The sequence below is a fragment of the Talaromyces proteolyticus genome (genome assembly GCF_021365285.1).
Source record: "Talaromyces proteolyticus strain PMI_201 chromosome Unknown BGW36scaffold_10, whole genome shotgun sequence".
NCBI lineage: Eukaryota > Fungi > Ascomycota > Eurotiomycetes > Eurotiales > Trichocomaceae > Talaromyces > Talaromyces proteolyticus.
The window spans coordinates 1817841-1841252 of record NW_025764286.1 but is presented as its reverse complement, the minus strand read 5'-3'; the positions used below and the strand labels follow the sequence as shown (position 1 = coordinate 1841252).

The window sequence follows — 23412 nt, the reverse complement described above, 5'->3', positions numbered from 1 at the left end:
CATGTGGGGTGTTAATGAATCACTCTCATTCATGGAAAATCTTAGGCAAAAAGTATGTAGATAAATTTGCCAATAGTGTTGAAGACAAATCATTGAGCTAATCGCAGATTAGGAAACATACCCTGAGAGCAGTCTCTAATTAACCGACAGAGACTTATTGGAAGCTGGAGCTAGAATGAGAGCTGTACTTGTACTACCTTCACCCCGCCATCGACACTGCGGAGAATATAGTGAGGTACAAAATTGAAAAGAAAATTCTCCGTGATTTCAATTTATGTTTGAGGTTACAAATCGCTAGACACTGCAACAAATCTCAAAACTTCTTCAAGCTTTCGATTCGTATAAAGATCAAGATGACGACCTTCACCAAGATTCAAGACAATGAAACGCCGGTCATTTCTGTGAATGCTGGAGCGCGACTATCCAAGATCAACCCAAATATCTATTCAGGGTTTACAGAGTGAGATAATACCCTCCATACATTGTTAATTTTCTAACGACGCTCCTTTAGACATATGGGTCGATGTATCTACGGAGGCATTTACGACCCTGGAAACACATTATCGGACGACAATGGCTTTCGAAAGGACGTTTTGGAAGCTTTAAAAGAGCTTGATATTCCCGTTGTCAGATACCCTGGTGGAAATTTTGTTGCTACTTATCACTGGTTGGACGGCGTTGGGCCTAAGGACCAGCGACCAGCGAGGTATTAATGATGCACTCTACCTTCTTTTCAGGTTGTTACAGAAATTGACAGAGGCCAAAATCAAAAGGCCAGAATTGGCATGGCTAGGAACGGAGACCAACGAATTTGGCACAGATGAGTTTCTCAAATGGTGTGAGGTTTTGGGCACAGAGCCGTACTTCTGTTTGAATTTTGGGACAGGTAAAGACAACATGGATGACCCAAAAACCAATGTAGAACATGGCCTAACCTATCATTCTAGGAACCCTCGATGAAGGTACGATAACCCACAAAATTTGCCGATCACCTTTTGACATATGTAGCTATGGCTTGGGTTGAATACTGCAATGGCACGGGAAACACATATTATGCCAATCTGCGGAGGAAAAATGGTCGGCAAGAACCTTATAATGTAGAGGACCTCATTATTTTCTGCCTTTATATTACAACGCTGACACAAAGGCAGGTTAAATACTGGGCTCTAGGAAATGAAACCTACGGACCTTGGCAAGTTGAGCAAACAACGAAGGAGGCGTATGCCCACAAAGCGTACCAATGGGCGAAAGGCATGTTGATATCGCCAAATTTTCAGACTTCCTGCTTATTTCAAGTAGCTCTCAAACTCCTTGACCCTAGTTTAATTCTTGTCCTGTGTGGCGAAACAGGCACTACCTCGTGGGATTACTACACTCTTAAAGAATGTCTTAAGCCTACTAGGGCTACGTTAAATAGCAACCCTACACCATTGATTGATATGCACAGCATACATATGTATACGGCTTCTCCAAATCATCTTCCGAATGCCACCGCGCCTTTGGCAGCAGAACGAGCCATCGAAATCGCGTCTTCCTTGATCGACCTCGCTCGTATTGAGAATGGCATATCCCCAGATGAGCCGCGTCCTACACTTTGCTTTGATGAGTGGAATGTCTGGGACCCTATTCGCGCTGAAGGTAGATTTGGTGCCGAAGAGACGTATACCCTGTCTGACGCATTGGCTGTGGGTGTCTTTCTCAATGTTTTCGTCCGAAAGAGCCGCGATCTTGGAATGGCATGCATTGCCCAAAGCGTTAATGTTATTTCACCACTCATGACGACAAAGGAGGGAATAGTCAAGCAGACTACTTGGTGGCCATTGCTTCTCTTTTCCAAATATATGCGAGGCTGGACTATTGCAGCTCATGTGGCATGTGGTTCCTATGAAGGTGAGACGTCGCCTGCGTGGCTGAGATCAACTAAAGATACACCATGGCTCGACGTTAGTGCTGTCTTGGGTGATGACGGATATGTCAACATCGTGGTAGTCAATGTTCATGAGATCCAAAGTTTCAAGTCCAAGCTAGAGGGAGTCGACAGTTCAGTCCAGGTCTTCACCGTGACAGGCTCTGATGTCACAGTGACTAATATGAAAGGAAAAGAGGAAGTGAGCTTGCAAGAAAGCAAGTGGGATGGTAATGGGGAGTATGAGTTTCCTAAGCATTCCCTGACACTTTTGCGTTGGAAAGCTAGATTGGAAAATAGACTAGTTTGGTAGAATATTTCATATCGGATCGTATCCGAAAAAACCTCTATATAGTTTTATAGACATGGGGATACTTACTCAACGTATAAACCAGCGATATTATGACGAAAAAGCCCAGTTAAATGCTACATACCGTTTTCTTACCTAGAGGAGACCACTGATTGGCTTGTTCCGCAGAAGTATATTTCCCGTTATGGACTAGGCTACTATCGAAAATCTCCGCACGTGACAGGTCTCGTCCGCCACCTGGGATGCCTTTCATTTCTTTTGAAGAGACTCAACCAGCAGACCACCGCCACGCAGAAGAAGTTGGAAGTGGGAATTCTGGTCATATAGAGCTATAGATGGATGCGCTATTTCATCTATACTCAAACAGCAGCATTAAATAAAAACAACGGGTTGAGCTTCGAAGTATTACTCACATCTCACTTACACTAGTTGGCCTGCAACAATGGCTCGCCGCGGGGATACGCGCTCACCATCACCTGTAGGCAGCACATATTCGTCCTCCAAACGAAGCCGCAGAGATGAGGATCGACACGAGAGAAGCAGACGGGATGATGGGAGGTCATATCGTCGATCGCGCAGTCCAAATGTAAGTTCGTGTCTCGCTGGCTTGCTTCATCCTTTGTGGTTTTTTATTAACACGATATTTTTTCACAGAGACACTATCGCGACCGAGATGGTTATCGACGACGGGATCGATCCTTAGACAGACGGGACCGGGATGAATATCGCGACGAAGATATTTACAGGCCAGCTAAACGCGACCGCCGGCGTTCTAGAGACCGTGATGATGATCGCAATTACCGACGCAGGAGTAGGGATAGAGAAATAAGTCGTGATAGAGACGATCGAAGCAGGCGAGATCACTCCCGCGATCGACCTCGAAAGCGCATAGACGATTCTACTGACTCGAGGCGAAAGCTCAGACGAGACAGCCGAGACCGCGTATCAGTGAAAGATTCGGACACGAAATCCCGAGAGGTACGTATGATATGCCGCATTTTTAGTCACAGTCAAACTTACATCAATGCTCAGGGTTCGAAACCGTCAACTCCTGCTCCTACTACGCAGACCGACGAAGAGAAGAAAGCCGAACGACTTGCTAAGCTAGAAGCATGGAAACAAAAACAGGCCGCCGAACGTGAGCGCAAGCAACGCGAGCAAGCGACAGCCGGTGGTGCTCGTAATATTCTGACCGAGATGGACAAAAAATCCGGGTTGCTACCAGCTACTGGTTCCCCCCAGTCCCCTGCTGCTACGCCAACCCAAGACTCACCAGCTGCTGAGTATGCTGGGAAATTCAACCCGAAGGCTATTGCCAAGAAGGCTGCTGGTACAACGTCTGGAGCAGCTCTACTAGGCAATGACGTTGCTGTCCCTGATTCTGCTAGACCTGCTAGTTCGATTGAGGCTAACAAGATTGCAGTCCCTGGCAGTGAGACTTCCGGTAAGTTTTGCATATTTTATTACCTATATTACATGAATGTTTTATTAACAATATGTATAGCTCCGTTGAAAGCAAGCGGAAATGTTGGCAAGTTCGGATTAGGATCCAAGGCGATTGTCGAGGCGGAAAAGCCAGCTGCGAAGCGAACCTTAGTCTTTGGTGAAGAAGAGTCGACGCGCAAGAAACTCGAGAAATTGCCTACTCCCCCCCTTGAAGACGCAAAAGACGTGGCTGCCGATGCCGTTGTTGAAGAGGAGGATTCAGACGTTGACATGGAAATTGGCACGGAGGAAGAAAATGCTGCAGCAGCCCGTGCAGCAGCCGAGAAGCGTGAAGCCCGTTTACAAACCCAGCAAGCAGCTCTGAATGCGGAGTCCAATGGCGATGTTCAAATGGCCGATGCATCCAACGATATTGCAACTGATGCCAATGTGCCGGAGGAAGAAGAAATTGATCCTCTGGATGCGTTCATGTCTGGTTTGGCAGAAACAGCTCCCGCTAAAAGAACAAATGGCATGAAATTTGCTAAATCTAAGCAACAGCAACCGCAAGCTATCTTCGGTGATGAAAACGACATGAATATTTCAGCCGTCGGCGATGGCGACACAGACGAGTTCCTCGCAATTACCAACAAAGCTAAGAAGAAGAAAGACATCCCTGCCGTCGATCATGCCAAAGCGGAATACGAGCCATTCAGAAAAAGTTTCTACACTGAACCGCTCGATCTGGCTCAACTGACAGAGGAAGAGGTAGCCAGTTTACGGCTCGAACTCGACGGCATCAAAGTTCGCGGGGTTGATTTGCCGAAACCAATTCTCAAATGGTCGCAATGTGGCTTGGGTGTACAGACACTTGACGTCATTAGTAAACTCGGGTATGAAAGTCCAACTTCCATTCAATGCCAGGCTCTTCCCTCCATAATGTCTGGCAGAGATGTCATTGGCGTTGCCAAAACAGGTTCCGGGAAAACAGTCGCCTTTCTCTTGCCTATGTTTCGTCATATCAAGGACCAACGTCCGCTCGATAGTATGGAAGGTCCGATCAGTCTTATAATGACGCCAACCAGAGAATTGGCAACACAAATTCATAAGGACTGCAAGCCGTTTTTGAAGGCTTTGAATCTTCGGGCTGTATGCGCTTATGGTGGTGCACCCATCAAAGACCAAATTGCTGAACTAAAGCGTGGGGCAGAGATTGTCGTTTGTACGCCTGGGCGAATGATCGATCTCTTAGCTGCTAATGCAGGACGTGTTACCAATTTACGTCGAGTTACATATGTAGTGCTGGATGAGGCAGACCGCATGTTTGACATGGGCTTTGAGCCACAAGTTATGAAGATCATGACGAACATTCGACCCACCAGGCAAACAGTGCTGTTTTCTGCCACATTTCCTCGCAATATGGAAGCTCTTGCACGAAAAACTTTGACAAAGCCTGTTGAGATTATTGTTGGTGGGAAGAGTATGGTTGCACCTGAAATCACTCAGGTCGTGGAAGTCCGAAACGAAGATACAAAATTTCTACGACTCTTAGAACTCCTTGGAAACTTGTATTCTGACGAGGCTAATGAAGATGCAAGAACGCTTATCTTTGTCGATCGCCAGGAAGCTGCTGATAGTCTTCTACGTGAATTGATGCGTAAAGGCTATCCCTGTATGTCTATTCATGGTGGCAAAGACCAAAACGATCGAGACTCAACCATTGAGGACTTTAAAGCTGGTATATTCCCAGTTCTGATTGCTACTTCAGTTGCCGCTCGTGGTTTAGATGTTAAGCAATTGAAACTGGTTGTCAACTATGACGCGCCAAATCATTTAGAAGACTATGTTCATCGTGCTGGACGAACCGGGCGTGCTGGAAACACCGGAACTGCGGTGACTTTCTTGACTGAAGATCAAGAGCGATACTCGGTTGACATTGCCAAAGCCCTTAAGCAAAGTGGCCAGTCGATTCCAGAACCAGTACAGAAATTGGTAGATTCTTTCTTGGACAAGGTGAAATCCGGGAAGGAGAAAGCTTCTGCATCTGGTTTCGGAGGTAAAGGTTTGGAACGTCTGGACCAGGAACGAGACGCTGCGCGGAATCGGGAACGTAAAACGTACCGCACCGGCGAGGAAGGTGAGGAGGAAGAGCGTGAAGAGACAAAAGAAAAGAAAGGCGAAGATCTCTTTGCCAAAGCTGCATCGTCTGTGCAGTCCGCAACAGCTCCTCTACCGGGTGTTCCAAAGGGCATTGACCTTGACGGCAAGATCACCGTACATAAGACAGAAAGACCTATTTCAAAGACAAACGATCCACTCGACAAGGTTGGCTCGGCTGTTGCCGATATTCATGCTCGGTTGAATCGTGCTGGCGTGATGAGGACCGGCGTCCCCATTGACAACAAAGGTCCTGATGCTGGTGCCTTCCACGCGACGCTGGAAATCAATGACTTTCCTCGTAAGTTCTTTCCCCCATACTTGTCATTTGACTTATCACTACGCGGATAACTAATAAATATCTACAGAAAAAGCTCGTTGGGCTGTTACCAACCGTACGAACGTCGCCAAAATTCTCGAAGCCACCGGCACATCGATCACAACAAAGGGCAGCTATTACCCCACAGGCAAGGAGCCTGGTGTTGGCGAAAACCCGAAGTTGTACATCCTTGTCGAGGGTGACACGGAATTGGTCGTCACCAATGCTATGCGCGAACTAATGCGTCTGCTGAGAGAAGGCACAATCGCAGCAGCGGATAGTGAAGCTAGGGCGCCAACCAGTGGCCGATATAACGTTGTCTAAGCATATATCATTATTAATTTTATTATATTCGTGGTTTGGGAGGAAATTAGCGTTTCGAATATTTGAGGCGCTTTTATTGCCTGTTATTGCATTAATGTAGATAGAGATAATCAAACACTAATTGTGCCAAACATTCAGATTTCGCATGCGGTTATTCACTACATTAGAATTACGAGGCATGTCAATTCGACTGCTCTTCTCATTTCTCAAAATGGGTCTTTATTTCATTAAATCGTGAGCCACAAGATGGGTATAATTCCAAACTAGTCGTCCATAATCCATGATTCTATCATCCAAAAAAAAAAAAGAATAGTTGGGGAGAAAAAAAAATTTAACCAAGTATTAAACCAAAAATCCACCTCCGAGATTATCCTTTCATTAATACACTGCCTGGGGGGGTGACAGCAAAGGTAATGATAGTTCAGTAGGAGGGTTGTCGACTTTGTGGGTCGTTTTAAGGTGGCGTTTCAATTGGTCTAGTTTTAGAAGATATATTAGTTCTCTGAATTATTCTAGTAAATAAAATCAATCAACGATACGTACCAGGCCGTGTAAAACTCTTTGAACAGCCGGGAAATGTGCATTTGTGTTGGCGTCCGTTGTGTGTAAGTTTATGACTGGACATATTCGATGACTGCAATAGCATTAGAAATCGGCTTGTGAGTTATATCAAACAGGGGAGAAAAAAGACATACATCGCCAGTTTGAAAATTGCAACCTGGAAAGTTGCACTTAAAAGGTTTCTCGCCAGTATGGGTTCGCGAATGGGTCTTGAGCTCACTACTATCGGTGAATGCTTTGCCGCACACTTTACACGTAAAAGGCTTCTCGCCACGGTGGCTGCGCTCGTGGCGTTCAAGAGTCGCCTGTCTTGCAAATGCCTTGCCGCAGACTGAACAGCTGAAATTTTTATCTATGTCAAGTGTCAGGTGTAAAACGCCAATAAACAAACGAAAGAAATCATAACTTACAATTACTGTGAGTCAAGAAATGGCCTTGAAGCTTTGACTTTTGAGAAAAAGGCTCGTCCGGTCGGTGGCACCCTTGCCAGCAGCAGTAGTAACCGTTGCCTCTTTTGCCGCTGATTAAATTTGTGTGCACTGTGAGGAGGTGTTGTTGAAGTTCCCCAGATGTTAAGAAGATTGACCCGCAAGCGCCTTTCCCGTTGTTCCAACGACAAACGTATGATTCATCCTCGTCGACAACGGATTTTGGGACTGGACTGGTGAGAGCTGATGGGGTGTTTCTATCTAAAGATGGTGGACTGTCGATGGGGTCTGCTAGTAATTGAGCACTCACACTTCGCCGGGTATTGTGGCGAGAGTAGTGAGAAACTCTGTGGTGTGACTGGTTGTGCGAATGACGATGAACACGACTGTGAGATTGTGTTCTTGAGAATTGCTGTAACCCAGTGTCTCCAGAATTTCTAAGGTAACAACCTAGATGCTGGAAGCCTGCATCTGAACAAGACAGCGCCCCATCGTTCTGGAAACAAGGTAGCTTGGAGAGATCGGAGGCCTGGCTAAACATTTCCTGGCTTTGATTTGTATCAAATGGAGATGAATTGCATAGCTCGTGGGGCATATCTACATGGCCGAAATCGTGTTGACCAGAATCGGCAGGGGTCCATAATCCCATGCAGTCTTCCGGCGCTTGGTGGCACGGATGGTGTTGGGCATTATGTGTAGACTCATGGCAGTGGGAATCAGGCAGTTGAAAATGGGTATTGTTATGATGACCGCCCGTAGGTGACTGACTAAATAATTGGGATTCGGCTGCTGATGTAGGATGTTGGTTAACGATGGGAGGGAAGAAAGCAGCAGCATCCCAGTGTAAGGTGGCATCATGGAAGAGGTCTGTGATGCTTTGATTCACACTGTTACCATCACCAAAGCAACTTTTTTCAAAGCAGGGAGATTCTGCATTTTCACAGTGGGCTTCTTCACAATTAGCATCGGAGCATAAAGTCGATGAGATCTCGCAATCAACGAAGCCATCGCAAACAGACGAACAGTTGAAGGAGCAGGTATCGTTATTGCAGCACGCCTCATCTACATCGCAATTCAAATCGCCGGGGCGGTGAAGTTCATTGCAATGCCATTGATCTGGCGGCGGTATGGACATCTTATCATCAAAAGTGTCCCAATGGCAGTCCAAGCAGAAATTGCCCAGTTCCCGAGGGTTCATGATGGGCATTTATGAGATTCTCGTGGTATCGTGGTAGCGTAGGAAGTCATGTACAGCTATTCTCTTGAAGTGCAAGAAGAACTATCTTCGGTTCAAGACACGATGGGGGGTTGCTTTGGCGAGACAAAGATTTGCGTCACGGTGCAGACCGAGATTAGGACTGGAGGGAGCCCCGCGGTTAGTCCGGGTGTCAAAGATGAGAAAGAGAGCACACAGCTTACTAGTCCTCCGGGATTCTACTTGCGATCCGTGGATCAACACTAGCCAGGGTAGAAATTGGTAGACACCAGTGCAGGATGTCGGGGAAAGGATATTATAGGGCGAGGAGAGGGTGTCGATCGCAGCAAATAATGGTGAGGAGAGAAGCTAGCAATGAAAACCCAGATCAAGCGACTGCGACAAGAGGGGTTGCACAGGCAAAGAAGCGATTCACAGAGGTGAGGACCTTGGTGGTGAACTAGCCGTGATCAATCTGAAATGATGCCACCAAAGAAAAAGCCTCTTTGCGACACCGGATCTTGCGCACAAAGGTATCCTCCAGAACAGCAGTCGCTCAGCGTGTCTGTAACATTGTGGGCTGGCGACGGGAGCCCGCCATTTTTCATGCGCTCGACGATGCAGTCGAGATCGTGACAAGGAATCAGAGCACTGATAAGAGGAGGCCAAGAAAAAGAAAGCCGCCAGCCACAGCGGGCCAATCAGATTGCAGCTGTCGGGCAGCAGCCAATCAGAAGTGACATGAACTGACAAACTCCCCCGCTCAGACTGTACGACTGTTGATTATAGTAGCAACTAATAATAATAATAGTAGTAGTAGTAATAGTAATAGTAATAACAATATTTATGATTAGATGATGATATAGTAACAATGGCGATCGAGTGACTGTCATGCAATAGTTGTTGTCTTGGGAGAGCGCCTGAATAACCAGGCACCCGCCAAGCAGCCACGTGCCTTCCGCGCGTCGAGACCCCCTAGTTATTGAGCTGTTCCTGCGTCTCACCTCTAGATGCGCTGGTGATATGCAGGCACGAATACGCGCCAATTATTCTGTCGACGGAATTCAAACACTCTGACCTGATTGCATTCGCTGCCTGGGATATAGTCGTGGACCGCTATATCCCGCCTTCCCCGCAGTTGATGCAATCGCAACTATCAGCCGCCGTCATATATAGGATAGCATCTGTGATCGTCTGCATTCTACACAATGGGGAATATCTGCTCAAGGTCGGCGAACCAACCCGATGACCCTTTCACGCAGCCTGGCCGAGCTCTTGGCCCCTCTTCAACGCCTGGTGCAACTGGCCCACCCCCTCGAGCACCGATCCCGAGCAATCGTTCAAGGCAGGGTACTGGCAGGACACTTGGAGGGCAACCGTCCAGCGATACGGGAAATGCGCAGAGCAAGGCTGGCGAAGCTGCACAGGTACTGCCGAATTTTTAATTATTTTGTTCTGAGCATTACTCACAGTGTGGCATGTAGAAACGCGCAGAAGCTCTCAGCGCCTCCAGTAAAGGGAAATTGGGGAGCCAATTGGCAGCACAGAAAGCACAAACACAGTCACAAACCCTCAACGCAGTCAGTCAGGCAGAGCAAGCGGCAAGAAATGCAGACAATGCAGCTGAAGCTCGACAGTGGAATTAGTCTCCGTTGCTTCATTGTCACGCAACAGCCTCTTAATCCTTCCTTGCACCTTATACGTCTAGACTTCAGCATAGTGCTCATTCTTTGAAAGAATCATCTAACCGACTACTTATTCTTATCTCCTATATATGCATATACTCTCATATGTGAGGAATTTTTTCACAAATTACGGGTACGTCGCTTTGATGAAACAGTCTCAGTCTCAACCTATGTAGTCATTTTCATGCCTCCATTCGCATTGACAACACTACCTGTACACCACCCTCCGTCGGCTGTGCATAACATAGCCACAACTCCGGCAACCTCACTCGTAAATGCTGGCCGTCGGCTACCCATCTTCTCATGAATTAGCCGCTTTTTCTCTGGATCCAGGCTGTCCAATTCGTCGCCGTCAGGATTAACTTTGCTCAGTGGTGTATTGTCCTGCCAGCCTTGGATGTCTTTCCAGAACTGTTCCCCTGTCAAGAAATACATATCACCAATCACCGGCCCCGGATTGACAGCATTAACTGTAGCCCGATCTGCAAGCTCCCGTGCCCATGTTCTCGTCATCGCTTCCAATGCGGCTTTAGTACCCCCATACACCGACTGGCCTTCGAATCCAAGGCTAGATGACACACTCGAGATGTTCACAATGCGCCCCGATCGATCATTAGGCAGATATGGAACACACGCCTGAGTGAGCAGTAGTGGCGCAAGAACATTGATATTGTAATGCCAATGGAAATAATCCGCATCAATCAGTCCTACAGCAGGATCCGCGAGCTTTTTATCTTGTGATACTCCCGCATTGTTAATTAGAATATCGACTTGGGGGGGTTTATCGCCGAAATGCTCCTTGACTGCATTGATAATGATTTCACTTGCTTTTGCACCGTCTGAAAGATCCGCTCTCACGACGGAGCAGCGAACACTATACTCTTTACCAAGTTCTGTGGCGATTTCTTCAGTTCGTGCTCGTGACGACTCGGAGGTGTAATTAAGTAGCAATGAGCAGCCTTTATTAGCTAGGTTCCGTGAAATCGCTTCGCCAATACCTTTAGGATTCTCGAGAGCATAAATATATAGGCAATATATCAAGATGTACAGATCGAGTGACACTCACCCCGCGATCCTCCAGTCACGATGCCAAACTTGCCTTCTAATGGGCGTGTTGCAGATGCCATGTTGCGACAGTATATAGACTTGGTAATAAGAATAATTTTATCTCCTAGTTCTATCCCAATTTATATCTATAGATTCTGTTTTTACATACAAATTTATTAAAAAAAATAAATTATTATTTATCACCAGCAGTCGGAAATCTACCCGAGATTGCGGGGCAGAAGGATTGGGAAAAAATTAACCACGATTTTAACCGACATGAATGACAACACAAATTCATTCCGGCGGGGCCTTTTTATGCACTCTAGGCATAAGGGACTGTAATAGCTATTTTACCCCTGGATTATACCTCTTTTCTAACAAAAATGATTGGTGGCAAATGAGTTGGGAGTACCCCGGCGGTGCAACACCAGGCCCCTCATTGAAGAGGCACTCAGAAGATCTCTTGTCCTGGCAATGGCAGAAATTGCCACAATAAACCACCATCAAGGGCATTCCATATTGACAAGCCGTCCTCGGGGAGTTGTTTTGAAGCTGCTCTTTTGAAGCGACTTTTCGAGGACTGCTCCCAAATATGCCTGAGATCATCTTCGCTGGATTTATCATAAAATCACGAGAGCATCCGAGTGTTGCTATGATAGCCGAAGGCTTCACCAATTCACTTAAGAAAACGGCTCACTGGACCAAGCCAACTGAAAAGCTGCTATTGCTCGCTCCACAGGGGTTATGTCGCGTCCGCTGTCGATATAAACGGCACCGAAAATCGCTTCGACGGCGGTCGCCATCACCCCATCAGATACATGGCCTCCTTGAGCGGGATTTACATAAATGAAGCCATCTAGCCCATTACGAAAACCTGCTTCGGCAAGGGAGACTTTGCTTCCTTTTGTACTAACAACGTCGTTGATTTGTCCTGAGAGTCGCATGTCAGATTTTTAAATGGAACTAAAGCATGAAAAGATGCTTCATCTAATAATATCGGTCTTACCCCTTAAAGCACCTCGAGTGTATCCATCTGTCACCAGAACGACCTTCAAAACCGCATCTCCGACCATGGCTAGATCTTTGTTTCCGTCAACAGGTAGAGCATATCCAGCACTAGTCAGGGCATGGTTTACAAGGGTTTTGTCATTGAACTCATAGCTAATCATGCGTTCAAGATACCTAGCCCTATCTCCTGGGGTGAACACACTTGCCATGAACGTTTATGCAAGGACTTGAAATGGCGGAATTGTTAAGTGGTTGCAGAGGTGGGGAAAGTAGTCAACTGGTTTTAACGGCAAGGCTGTGGAACTTATAAAAAGAGTAAGTGTAATATACAAGTCATTCTTAGACTTAAACAATCGGTTTGATGATAATGCCGCGACAGATCAAATTGCTAGTGTTATAGGTCGTAGTTGCATTTTTAAAGGAGATTTATCTTTCAAATGAAGGGATACAATTCAACAACATTTGACGCAAGGGGGTCTAATTAGTACTGGCTGTGGAAGTTCGGCGTTTTTTCAACTCACTCACATATTCCAGTGCCCAAGTTTCTTCTGTTATTGGCTTAGAATAGTCTAGTTATAAATATTTTGTTACGCATCATTTATTCTATACTGTGTCTACTCCATGTTTCACCGCAGTCCAGTTGAATGGCCCGCTTAGGTTTTCTTTTCCCCTAGGCTAGGTTTACATTCTAGCACTATACTCGATACCATCGAGTCTTTGAGGGTATATGTGCATGATTAATGTATTCATTAGGTCTTCCACTGACCTGGAATTGACGTTATGCTAGACTTCATATTATCCAGTAATTAATTCTCCACCAGGAAATTCAAAATATCCTTAGTCAACCAAATTAAGAGAGCTCGAGGTTCAAAAGCAGCGAAAGGAAGGGGATTTCATACAAGAAATGCATTGCTATTGAATTAAATTTATCACAGACTAGATAGAAATATGTTACCTCAGAGAAATATTTTGAAGATTCGCTGACTTGTTGATCTGTTCTTGTCCATCCTACATATGGTCACTGAGTTAACGCCTGGTAACTAAATAGTTACAGCAAACTCATCGACACACTTGCCAGCTGTATGAGAGATTGGAAAAGGCTCAAGTTGTAGTAAATTAATATAGATTTTCTTATCTAAAAAGCTTAACACGGAAATATCAAAACAGAGACAAAGGAAGAAAATTAGAAACAATTATTATATATGCAAGCGGTGTAGATATATTAGCGAGGTTTCATCAATTGATGCAAGCCACTAATGCATCAATTAATTTATTGACCAGACCTTCACATGATGATCCGAAAAGTAAACCATGAATAATACATATATCCATCTCATGTCTCTACAGAAAAGCACCAAGTACAAAAGCGTATTCGGCGATCCAAAGGCTTACCAGCTAGACGATGTTTGACATATGCCTTCATTGGAAAATGATCGATGTCCCCCCGTCTCATCAAGCCCTGCGAATGGGTCTAGCTATGGCGTAAGGAGGACCGCGGATAACGGTTGCGTTGGGCCAAAGAGTTCTTGGACCCGGAGAAGGACGATATCTTCTATTTTCAGCTATTATCCCGTTGCAAAAAAAATTCATAGATAGTACATCAGGTTTGAAGAGCCAGCCCGCTGAAAATCCAACCTGTCAACTGGATAAGTGAGAAGCACCGGCGTAACTAACCATATCCTGCGATCAATTAGCTCTCCGAACAGAGCATTCCGACAAGGGAGAAATCTACCGCCCAGCCCATTGCATTGGTCAGCAATGAGGTCTGTATTGTAAGGGAGGGAATTTGAACGAATAGAGAAATGTGACACGGGCCAGTAGCTGGTACTGTTATCGAGCCTAAGTCACAGACTAGTTCAGTTGCTGGCATAGTTGAGATAGATAGGCCGCAGTCATAAGCTGGTACACGACCAGACGCTTGGCGGTAATTGTGGCCCAAATTAATGGCTGTCATGCCGTTTGCATTTACAAGTGTCATCCTCGTGTACCCATTTTTTAAGGCTAGGATTATCATCTCCAACCTATTCACACTCATGCCTTTAACACAGCTCGTATCTTCCCCGCAAAATTCTCCAATTTGCGGGGTTGATTCTCTGGCTTAGGGAGTAGGCCGAGTTGTGGGCGAGGTGTCGGGCATTAGGGCTTCTCCAACATGTATTTCGTCGATACCTACTATGTTAACTGTTACGGAGAGAACTGATCCAAGACTTAATTTGGCTTCTCAGTGAATTGGCTCAGGGATTGTGTCAAACAGCTAGTGCTATTTTCTTCTCATCGAACCCTTGGTCATCACTTTCAAGAAGCAAATGGCATCACCAGAGAAAACAATTGCCTTCATAGGTCTGTTATTGTGACTAAATAAGAAACCAACCATTTTGCTGACTATTCAACCAGGCTTGGGTGTCATGGGCTATCCCATGGCCCTTAATCTTCGCAAAAAAATCGGGTCGGAGTACACAATTTTGATATGCGATGTCGTCCAAGATGCGCTACAGAGGTTTCAAGACGAGACCAAGAATACCGGACAAGTCAAGACGGTACAGACGGGATTTGAAGCCGTCCAAGCGGCTGTATGTATTCATATTCAAAACCGAAAGAATGGGCTGATGCTAATGTGCACCATCTTATCAGGACCTGATTATCACAATGTTACCCAGCTCACCTGCGGTACGAAGTGTGTATCTGGATGAGAAAACAGGTATATTGGCTGGTGTTAAAGATGCCTCGTTGAAAAATCTTACTGGTCACAAAATAATCATGGAATGCGGTACGATCGAAACCGCGACGATTCTTAATGTCGCCAAAGCGACGCGCCAGACCGCGTTATCACTACCGTCTTCCTGGAAATTAGCATTCGTAGATGCTCCTGTTTCTGGCGGTCCCATGGGCGCGCAGGCAGGAACATTGACGTTCATGGTTGGAGCCGACAGTGCGACTAACACGGACGGACAAGTCTTTGCGCGCGTCAAAGCAGCCTTGTCCCATATGGGTAAGCCCTCAAATGTGTTCTTGTGTGGCGATGTCGGGGCGGGGACGGCGTTCAAGATCATCAACAACTACCTATCGGCAATCACCAGCCTCGCAGCCTCGGAAGCGCTCAATATTGGCGTGAAAATGGGCCTGGACCCGAAGCTGCTTACAGACGTGATCAACACAAGTGGCGGACAATGTTGGGTGACCTCGCACAGCAATCCTGTGCCAGGAGTGCATCCCAATGCACCCGCTAGTCGGGACTACGAGGGCGGGTTTCGCATCGAGCTCTGCAAAAAGGTTCTCGCGATGGGCTCGGAATTGGCGGAAATGGTGGGCGCGCGAACGATTTTGGACAAACCGACATTAGACGCTTTTGAGGAAGCAGCTAATGATGCGCGATACCAAGGCAAGGATGCAAGGGTAGTGTTTAAGTGGCTGAACGAGCACGAGAAGAAGGATTAGGAAAGGTGCCACAACATTTGCGATCGATCGCTGTGCGTCATTTGGCGTGGTAACACGGTGTGATTGGGCCTTGCATGCATCGATGGATTTCTATCACGAGCCACTTATCGTGTTTTAAGTTTATGCAAGTTCCTGCAGCTGGGAACCATTTTTTGGAAGTGAGCATTGTAATGATAGCAGGCCAGCGACTGTTGTAGTTTAGTGATGTGACACGTATGGGCCGGTATACAGGATACTGGGAGGTGGGGGCAATCTAAGATCTCCAACTGTGGGGAATGTCTTGTTAGCCTCAGATGAATGACGGGTTAGGACAGTGTAAAGCAGTGGTGGTGCTAAAGAAGAGGCGACGGAGTATGTCAATCTATAGATCAAATAAATCAACAAATAATTCGAGTACAAAGAAAGTCACAAGAAAAAAAAGCGGCCGAAGGAGGAGGCTCGGCGGCGTGAAAATACACCCATCCATCCAGTGCCCATGCTTTTGTACCCCGAAAAACCCTCTTTCCCTCCGTCATCGACGAGCTGCGGACGGAAAGGAACCTCCAAGAAAAGAACAAGGCTTAGTGCCAATTGACGTCCCACTGCTGGTTCAATTATTGCGGATCCATGGGTAGTATCCACTTCCGATTGCATATGTATCTACTCCCAAATTCCGGCTGTATGCCGCCGATAGACGAAATTCTTATTGACACCGTTTCACCACCAAACTAACACTTTACTCATACTTGTGAACTTTTGAGTTCATCCAGAATGAAGTCTTCAACAAATCACCTATCCGCGGTACTCTCGCGACTTCGTCGATATGTGCATCAATCGATGGTGCCCAAGAGCGCGAGACACAGCCTAGAGATAACTCCCAGAGTCGAGATACAAGCGCCCGAATTGCCTTCGATAATGAAGGTTCAGCATCTCTACGCCTTCAATACCCCATATGTTTTCAGAGAGGATGTACCAGTCCCCAGACCAACGCATGCATACGATCTGCTCATCCAGGTCGACGCTGCCTCCTACTGCCATACAGATCATGTCCTCGCATCTGGCGAGATGGCAACGGTTGAAATGCCTCCATTCCCACTAGTAGGCTGTCACGAATACTCGGGCACAGTCGTTGGGCTACCGCCGAATTCGGCACAGACAGAGTTCAAGATTGGCGACAGGGTTGGAGTCAGCTCTCGTGCCTACCATCCATGCGGGACATGTGTTGAGTGCATTGAGGAGAATACTCCAGATAGTGACCCCAAAGGCTACTCGGTGCTGTGTCCGCACGTCAAGACGAATGGGATTGGCATGGATGGTGGATGGCGGGAATATGCGTTGGTTGACGCGAGACAGGTCACTCCAATCCCATCTGGATTGACACAGGTAGAAGTCGCACCGTTGATGTGCGCTGGTATTACTATATATTCTGCAATAAAAAGAACCGAGCTCGAACCCGGACAGCGGATCGGAATCGTTGGGTGTGGTGGTGGATTGGGCCACCTAGGCTTGCAATATGCAACGGCGATGGGGTTGAAGGTGTATGGAGTAGACAATGCCGACACAGCGCTTGCCCTTGCACGAGGGTTGAGGAATATTTCCGGAGCAACAATTATCGATGCACGAACGCAAACCGCGCCAGAAGCTATTGCGCCGATTAGCAAGGAGGACAATATCGCATTCCCCGGTCAATTCGGACTCGATGCAGTTATTATTCTTCCAGAGAGCCAAAAGGCCTTTCAATATGGAATTGACATGCTCAAAAACCATGGAAAATGCATTGTGGTGTCATTTCCTCGACAAGGCCTCCATGTTTCGTCACAGGACCTGATTTTCCGGGATATCAAGTTTATGGGGAGTCTGTCTGGCACCAACAAACAATTGCGAGAGATGACTCAGTTCTCTGCGAAACATGGCATTAAGCCTGAAATAAAGACTTTCCCGCTTGAGAAATTGAATGAACTTGTTGACACATACAATGCGGGTCATGGAGGAAAGTTGGTGATTGACCAGCATCACAAGAGCTCATAATCAATTCGTTCTATCTGCATTGCAATTTTATGTTACTGAGCGCTTTTTGAGTTGTTTCTTCTGCCATATAAATGACATGTCATAGCTTTTTGAATAAATGTAAGAAGTCGCTGTCTGCTTAAATTGATAATTGAGACCAAGCGCCGTTCGAATTGATATACCATCTGTTGAATTAGTAATAGGTCGAGAATGTACCTCAATATTAGGCTAGAAAAATCGCTGCGTCACTTTTTAGTCTGGGGGTAAACCCTAATACCATCCTTGTCGAATATGATAAGCTCGATAACCCACAGAGCCAATATAGTTGCATATTGGTCAAGATATTTGAGTATCATCTAACATATCCGCATAAGTATTTAACGCTGTCCCGATGACATCCACAACCGCCCAGGTCTGTGCCCCCTTGAATATTTGCGCCCATACTCGTAACACGCCGGCGCTCAACTGCCGAAGCATACTGGGAGATTGTAAGGCGTGTTCATCGTCGCAGCGCACACCATACTCAGTCTCATCTAGCATGGTCTTGACCAACCAACAGATTCTCTTTTCATCCTCAGAGACTTCTGGTTGCGGGTGAGGAAGCGCAAGAGCTTCGAGCCATTTGCATAATAAAAAGGCACATTCAAGTGAGCATATGGAATGTTGTATAGACCAAGTAAATGTCTGCGTACGTGCCACTAGTCGAATGCCGATTTTCACGGGAATACTCAATGCATGTGCTGAATGCAGAACGGCCCGAACCAATTTGCGTGTTCGCCGTATTCTTGTTGCTGGGCTTTCCCGGAACGAGTGAGCGATTTGCACAGGGTCGCGTGTGGCTAAGGCATGGTGGCCAGGGCCAACAAAGATATTGTTTAGCCGAATATAAGCTAGTCGTAGTAAAGCAGTCGAGTTGAATGCAATCGGTCCGTTAGGGTCCAAAGGGTCAAGTGATGACTCTGGGTTCTGCTCCCATCCTAACTGCCAATTTCGGAGCGCTTGTTCTAACGAGGATATCTCGTCGGAATCTTGATCTTGATTGTGATAGGCTGTAGATGGCTGGTTGGGAATTCGGCAGCGTACGATTTGACGCACAAAGAAAATATGCTGGATCAAAGCGTGGATGAGGATATAATTTCCGAGTGAAGAAGTGTAAGAGTAATCCGAGTCTTTGTAGCTTGATCGGTTGAATAAGCGATGAAAAGCAGTTTGAAAATGTATTTCAGGCAGTTGCTGCTTCTTCTTAGCCTCTCGCCATCGTACTGCGGATGGAGCCTTGAACTCGGCTGCGCTACATGGTAACGGCAAATCCAGCTCTGAGCTTAGTATCAATGAAGGAATATTGTATACTATGCAATGAAGATTGAAAAAGCAGAAGACAATAAACTTGGTTCGTTTGATGCATTCATAACGAATCCATTCTTCCCATGAAACATCCTCGCCAGTTAAAGGGCCCATTTTGAGTCCGTCTTCGCGTACAAGCGTGGCCAGGATGCTTTGTATTGCGAGTGCTTGGCGAAGTATTTCCTTGTGTTTGGCCCAGGTTGCCATTGCCATGAGAAGAAACAAGGCTTGTGCAGTTTGCATAAGGTCTTCATCATGTTCTTGATCTGACGGGAGACCTAGAGGACCCGATAGGGATGGACTATGAGCGTTATGGGGCTGTATGTCTTGAAACGACTGTTGTGGGTTCATCTGGTCATTATGCTGTAATGAATTAGAATAACTGCTTTGCGACTGTTCTGCATGCGCTGCGACACGAGCATCACGTCGTCTGATTCGCCGCATAGCAATTTCTTGACTGATATGAAACAGCTCCACACCCTTCTCACCTTCGAAACAATATTGCGTGCCCACAGCCGCCATGGCAAGTAACAACTCTATTGAGCATTTTTGAACAGACATAGTCTGTACATGTAAACACGGCATATGCTCATGGAAGCCGTTGATATAGCCAGCTAGATATCGGGACAATGCCAGACGCGACGGTAGTCGGAAATCGGGGGAAATAAAACTAGAGAACTCGTTTAGTTTCAAAGAAATGTGCTGCCTGTCCTCAGCAGAAATGTCTGATAACGGCTTTCTTGTCAAGTTGAAGTTCTGATCACGATGTGCAGGCGATTCCTCCGGTTGTAAAGATGGAAGACGGGAACCAAATCGAGAAAAAGAGCCCGGCTCCTCAACCATGGAAGTTACTGGAGCTGGAGTGCGCTGAGGATGTTCCTGCAATAAGTCGTAACTTTGTGAAGCAGACTCCGGGGAGAAAAACGGAATTGGTTGCTCGGCACTGATGAAAGACGAGAAATGTTGAGAAGTCAATGGTCCATTGTCTAGAAATGCTGCCAAGTTATCAAGCGAATCCTCAAAATCCAATCCATAGTTGACTTCGGCTAGTTGAGGCTCAAGTTGCTCTTGCTCTGGAAATGATACCTGAGCATTATTCGGAGCTTTTGCAATAGCGTTCTCCTGTATAGGTGGAATTATTCCCTGCAGCGCCGCCTGTTCTGCAGCCATTGATAGTGTCACCAAAGGTATAGTATGATTTTTCATGGACGGAATGGGACTGTTATTTGTAGGAATCACGCCATTGGGCTCGAAATTCACCGTAGGTGACATGACTTCGGGTTCTTGTTCGTCTATGTTGGCCGCCTGGGCGGTGCGTTTGCGTCGACCTCGCAAGCCACGACTACCGCCCTTTTCTGATTGCGAGCTGGCCCGCCTGTCTGTCAAATGGGATAGTCGCTCATGGCGAATAAGCAGATCGCTATGGACGTCAGAAGGTAAGTCTTCACATGGCAAATAGAAGCTTGCCTGCGTGTGAACCGTTGATCGCATTGATTGCAAGAAAACGGCTTTTCTTGTGTATCTATTTCCTTTAGTGAAATGCCGCTAGTAAATGATGATTTTTGAACATACGAGTTCTTTCATGCCGCTGCAAATGCTCAAGCCTTGCAAAAAGTCGCAGGCAATGTTGGCACTGGAAACGCTTCGGTCTTTTCGCCGGCGGTGGCGGGGAGGATGTGCCATGGCCAGACTCGAGATGCTGTTCTAGCATGCTTGGAATGGGATTTTAGACATTTATATGTATGTCAACGGTTTTTAATGAGTTCGGCGATGAGATTGAGTTGGGTTAGCTGGTCGAGCTGACACAGGACGAAAACTGGGTTGTAGACGATGGCTTGGCATGTGGAGGTAGAGTATAAATTAGACCGGGGTGCAGCATGGCACCCACACCGATTGGGTGCCGATATCGATCCTCGGATCCCTCGCTTCATCTTTTTAAGTTCCTTTTCATCCCATCTTGTACTCACGATCATAACGCTGTAATTTGCTCTTATTTTCAGTAGGCTATCGTTACATCGCAGAATACGTGCAATTAGTTCCATTTGGCTGTTACATTGCGGTGATGGCATTGACGTAGGACTACGTCAGATGACATGATAAAGGATATCGTTCTAGTTAGTATTAGAATGACTAGCTGTATGAAAAATGATGTGTATTCATGAGCTATCTAATTGACAATGCCATCTGTACGGGGTGTGTTGAGTGGTGTTTGTGGACGATGATGATGCCTGAGGCGCGCTGTCTGTCTTTATATGCAACCCCCATCCTACATCAATGCTTATATCAATGCTTATACATCAGCCTTCTTTCCCAGTTCTCGAACATGCTCCCCCTTTGCCACCATCTCGTCCAGCACTTTCTCTGCGACTTTCATTGCCTCCACGCCAGCCGGCACGCCGACATAAGTTGTAGCGTGCAGAATGGCCTCTCTAATTTCGGTTTCTGTTAACCCATTCCGTACAGCACCTCGCACATGCACTGCCAGCTCAGGTGATCGGTTCAGAGCCATCAGCATGCCGATATTTATGAGTGAACGCTGCTTGCGCTCCAGTCCCGGGCGAGTCCACGCATACCCCCAGCAGAATTCCGTGACAAGTTCTTGGCCGGGACGTGAGAATTCAGTAGAGCCGTTGGCGAGGGCGCGCTCAACATAGTCATCGCCGACTACTTCGCGCCGGACTTTCAAGCCTTCGTCGAATAGGACTTTGTGGATTTCAGGGTGGTTAGGGTTGGTGGACATTTTGGTTCTTGGTCCGTTTGCTTTTATTAGTAGATAGAACTGAGATTCGCTATGTTGAAGCCACCAAAGCACTTTGATGCTAGATTATATATTGTGTTAAGAGCCTATAAGTTCGCGATTGATTCACAAATGACTCCATGTAGAGAATTAAGACGAGTCCTTCCCTTGACTGGAATACCCGAATACCCCAACTCCCCGCTTGGAGTCGAGTCGGCTATATGGTGGAACCAGTTGGGGAAATGATACCCCACAAGTGTTGTTACATGTATTGGGTGGGTATGATCATACGCAGCTTTAATCATGCTTATGAAATGATTAATTCTAGACGTAGAAAGTTCCTCTAAGTCTTATTACAGAGACTACATATTGTAAAGACTACTTAAATCTTCTAGCCCAATCCTCGTCTCCTTCCAAATATCTATAAACCACTCTTGAATCCAAGTCCCTACACCTAGGGTCTTGACTCGCTTCTTCGTATGTCTTAAGGCCAGCCTGACCCAGAACTAACTTCGTATTAACCCTGTTTGCCATATCGACCGCCAAGCCAAAATCCTTCTTCATTAACTGAACTTTAAATCCATCTTTGTAACCCTTTGTAGACGGTGCTTCTGGCGCAATACCAGGGACAGGACAAAATTTATCACAGATTGTGTTCTGGGCTGTACCGGCCGCGTATACTCGTGCTAGAACTCGTGGGTCAAGGCCAGAGCGCATGCCCATGTCAAATGCTTCGGAGCTTGCGATTGCAATAATGCCCGACAGATAATTATTCGACAGCTTTGCAGCGAGCCCAAGTGACGGCCCGCCGCATGGAATAATTTGCTTGCCCATCATATTCAATAGGTTTTGAATTCGGGGAAGATTGTTATCATCGTCCGCACAGCCCAGGAAAAATGCAATTGTTCCTTTCTTTGCGCCGAGAACCCCACCGCTGACGGGTGCATCGTAGAAAGCTGCCGAAGGGAAATTCATGGTAATATGATCCTTGACCAAGAGACTTGTTGCTGTATCAATAGTGGAGCAATCGATCAAAATCTTTTTGTTGATATCTGTTGTACAAATGCCGGATTGCGTATCGAGGTAAACACTGCGAACGTGCGAACCTTCGGGGACCATGGTGAAGATAATGTCCTGTTAAGTACAATTAGCCGTTTTGTCCTGCTGGTGATTTTGCCAGTGAAATATTTTTTACAGATTTCTCAGCAACCTCTTTTGCATTCCTCTCGGCAATGATTCTGTCAGGAAATTGTTTGACTAGTCCATCGACCACGTCTTGCATCACGTCAAATACATGTATCGATATTCCCTGTGGTATTTTGTTTGCAAGATGCGTAACCATAGGAGCTCCCATGGCTCCTAGGCCGATGAATCCAATTGCAGAATATTCTGCCATGTCAATATTGCCTCAAACTCGTACTAATTGATTTTTTCTACGGAACGTTGAAAATTCTTGAAATAATTACAATGGTGTTTGTGTTGGAGACGAGACCGATCAACAATCAGAAGGCGGAAAAAGCCGAGTTGGGGTAACGGAAGATATCC

The 23412-nt window shown here is 46.3% G+C and overlaps 12 protein-coding genes across 12 annotated transcripts; 5 read left to right on the top strand and 7 right to left on the bottom strand.

Annotated features, from left to right (window-relative positions):
• The first annotated feature begins 175 nt into the window (after positions 1-175).
• On the top strand, positions 176-2348 carry BGW36DRAFT_36565 (alpha-L-arabinofuranosidase). The gene is made up of 7 exons (XM_046214672.1): positions 176-460; positions 512-706; positions 774-886; positions 948-962; positions 1009-1097; positions 1152-1251; positions 1300-2348. Exons 1-7 carry the CDS (start codon positions 354-356, stop codon positions 2217-2219), a joined length of 1539 nt encoding a protein of 512 aa, XP_046069101.1. The 5' UTR covers positions 176-353; the 3' UTR covers positions 2220-2348.
• A 138-nt stretch (positions 2349-2486) lies between these two features.
• BGW36DRAFT_386149 (DEAD/DEAH box RNA helicase) lies at positions 2487-6619 on the top strand. Its single transcript, XM_046216989.1, has 5 exons — positions 2487-2802; positions 2871-3194; positions 3249-3660; positions 3721-6099; positions 6167-6619. Exons 1-5 carry the CDS (start codon positions 2659-2661, stop codon positions 6439-6441), a joined length of 3534 nt encoding a protein of 1177 aa, XP_046069100.1. The 5' UTR covers positions 2487-2658; the 3' UTR covers positions 6442-6619.
• A 200-nt stretch (positions 6620-6819) lies between these two features.
• Positions 6820-8628, bottom strand: BGW36DRAFT_430960 (putative C2H2 transcription factor; the record flags this gene model as incomplete). Its single annotated transcript, XM_046220907.1, has 4 exons — positions 6820-6917; positions 6985-7075; positions 7137-7354; positions 7413-8628. The coding sequence occupies 4 exons, from the start codon at positions 8626-8628 to the stop codon at positions 6820-6822; spliced, it is 1623 nt and encodes a 540-aa protein (XP_046069099.1).
• Positions 8629-9833: 1205 nt separating this feature from the next.
• BGW36DRAFT_399931 (uncharacterized protein) lies at positions 9834-10271 on the top strand (the record flags this gene model as incomplete). The annotated part of the gene is made up of 2 exons (XM_046218580.1): positions 9834-10052; positions 10110-10271. The coding sequence occupies 2 exons, from the start codon at positions 9834-9836 to the stop codon at positions 10269-10271; spliced, it is 381 nt and encodes a 126-aa protein (XP_046069098.1).
• A 207-nt stretch (positions 10272-10478) lies between these two features.
• BGW36DRAFT_347610 (3-oxoacyl-reductase) lies at positions 10479-11521 on the bottom strand (the record flags this gene model as incomplete). Its single annotated transcript, XM_046213240.1, has 2 exons — positions 11377-11521; positions 10479-11308 (listed from the first exon to the last, which is right to left on the bottom strand). Exons 1-2 carry the CDS (start codon positions 11435-11437, stop codon positions 10479-10481), a joined length of 891 nt encoding a protein of 296 aa, XP_046069097.1. The 5' UTR covers positions 11438-11521.
• A 516-nt stretch (positions 11522-12037) lies between these two features.
• BGW36DRAFT_347608 (putative RNAse III) lies at positions 12038-12981 on the bottom strand (the record flags this gene model as incomplete). Its single annotated transcript, XM_046213239.1, has 2 exons — positions 12376-12981; positions 12038-12288 (listed from the first exon to the last, which is right to left on the bottom strand). The coding sequence occupies exons 1-2, from the start codon at positions 12572-12574 to the stop codon at positions 12038-12040; spliced, it is 450 nt and encodes a 149-aa protein (XP_046069096.1). The 5' UTR covers positions 12575-12981.
• A 779-nt stretch (positions 12982-13760) lies between these two features.
• On the bottom strand, positions 13761-14531 carry BGW36DRAFT_36472 (uncharacterized protein). Its single transcript, XM_046214583.1, has 3 exons — positions 14098-14531; positions 13965-14045; positions 13761-13914 (listed from the first exon to the last, which is right to left on the bottom strand). Exons 1-2 carry the CDS (start codon positions 14398-14400, stop codon positions 14004-14006), a joined length of 345 nt encoding a protein of 114 aa, XP_046069095.1. The 5' UTR covers positions 14401-14531; the 3' UTR covers positions 13761-13914; positions 13965-14003.
• Positions 14532-14671: 140 nt separating this feature from the next.
• On the top strand, positions 14672-15800 carry BGW36DRAFT_430956 (putative 3-hydroxyisobutyrate dehydrogenase; the record flags this gene model as incomplete). Its single annotated transcript, XM_046220906.1, has 3 exons — positions 14672-14705; positions 14760-14935; positions 14997-15800. The coding sequence occupies 3 exons, from the start codon at positions 14672-14674 to the stop codon at positions 15798-15800; spliced, it is 1014 nt and encodes a 337-aa protein (XP_046069094.1).
• Positions 15801-16694: 894 nt separating this feature from the next.
• On the top strand, positions 16695-17807 carry BGW36DRAFT_399928 (putative alcohol dehydrogenase; the record flags this gene model as incomplete). The annotated part of the gene is made up of 1 exon (XM_046218579.1): positions 16695-17807. One exon carries the CDS (start codon positions 16695-16697, stop codon positions 17805-17807), a length of 1113 nt encoding a protein of 370 aa, XP_046069093.1.
• Positions 17808-17964: 157 nt separating this feature from the next.
• BGW36DRAFT_36459 (putative early growth response protein) lies at positions 17965-20957 on the bottom strand. The gene is made up of 3 exons (XM_046214568.1): positions 20703-20957; positions 20598-20652; positions 17965-20550 (listed from the first exon to the last, which is right to left on the bottom strand). The coding sequence occupies exons 1-3, from the start codon at positions 20839-20841 to the stop codon at positions 18123-18125; spliced, it is 2622 nt and encodes an 873-aa protein (XP_046069092.1). The 5' UTR covers positions 20842-20957; the 3' UTR covers positions 17965-18122.
• A 19-nt stretch (positions 20958-20976) lies between these two features.
• On the bottom strand, positions 20977-22027 carry BGW36DRAFT_386140 (putative 4-carboxymuconolactone decarboxylase). Its single transcript, XM_046216988.1, has one exon. The coding sequence runs from the start codon at positions 21868-21870 to the stop codon at positions 21421-21423; it is 450 nt and encodes a 149-aa protein (XP_046069091.1). The 5' UTR covers positions 21871-22027; the 3' UTR covers positions 20977-21420.
• Positions 22028-22245: 218 nt separating this feature from the next.
• Positions 22246-23263, bottom strand: BGW36DRAFT_419250 (putative 3-hydroxyisobutyrate dehydrogenase; the record flags this gene model as incomplete). The annotated part of the gene is made up of 2 exons (XM_046219447.1): positions 22246-23001; positions 23063-23263. The coding sequence occupies 2 exons, from the start codon at positions 23261-23263 to the stop codon at positions 22246-22248; spliced, it is 957 nt and encodes a 318-aa protein (XP_046069090.1).
• Between the last annotated feature and the right edge of the window lie 149 nt (positions 23264-23412).

Bases quoted from the DNA above. Each gene is read 5' to 3' on its own strand.
- BGW36DRAFT_36565 (XM_046214672.1), top strand. From the start codon at position 354: ATGACGACCTTCACCAAGATTCAAGACAATGAAACGCCGGTCATTTCT. The intron at 1,098-1,151 runs GTAGAGGACCTC...ACACAAAGGCAG, and splicing joins GTCGGCAAGAACCTTATAAT to GTTAAATACTGGGCTCTAGG. The intron at 1,252-1,299 runs GCATGTTGATAT...TATTTCAAGTAG, and splicing joins AGCGTACCAATGGGCGAAAG to CTCTCAAACTCCTTGACCCT.
- BGW36DRAFT_386149 (XM_046216989.1), top strand. From the start codon at position 2,659: ATGGCTCGCCGCGGGGATACGCGCTCACCATCACCTGTAGGCAGCACA. The intron at 2,803-2,870 runs GTAAGTTCGTGT...ATTTTTTCACAG, and splicing joins GTCGATCGCGCAGTCCAAAT to AGACACTATCGCGACCGAGA. The intron at 3,195-3,248 runs GTACGTATGATA...ATCAATGCTCAG, and splicing joins CGGACACGAAATCCCGAGAG to GGTTCGAAACCGTCAACTCC.
- BGW36DRAFT_36459 (XM_046214568.1), bottom strand. From the start codon at position 20,841: ATGCTAGAACAGCATCTCGAGTCTGGCCATGGCACATCCTCCCCGCCA. The intron at 20,653-20,702 runs GTATGTTCAAAA...TAAAGGAAATAG, and splicing joins GCAGCGGCATGAAAGAACTC to ATACACAAGAAAAGCCGTTT. The intron at 20,551-20,597 runs GCAAGCTTCTAT...TGACGTCCATAG, and splicing joins GATCAACGGTTCACACGCAG to CGATCTGCTTATTCGCCATG.
- BGW36DRAFT_386140 (XM_046216988.1), bottom strand. From the start codon at position 21,870: ATGTCCACCAACCCTAACCACCCTGAAATCCACAAAGTCCTATTCGAC.
- BGW36DRAFT_36472 (XM_046214583.1), bottom strand. From the start codon at position 14,400: ATGAGTGTGAATAGGTTGGAGATGATAATCCTAGCCTTAAAAAATGGG. The intron at 14,046-14,097 runs GTAGATTTCTCC...AATTGATCGCAG, and splicing joins CCAATGCAATGGGCTGGGCG to GATATGGTTAGTTACGCCGG.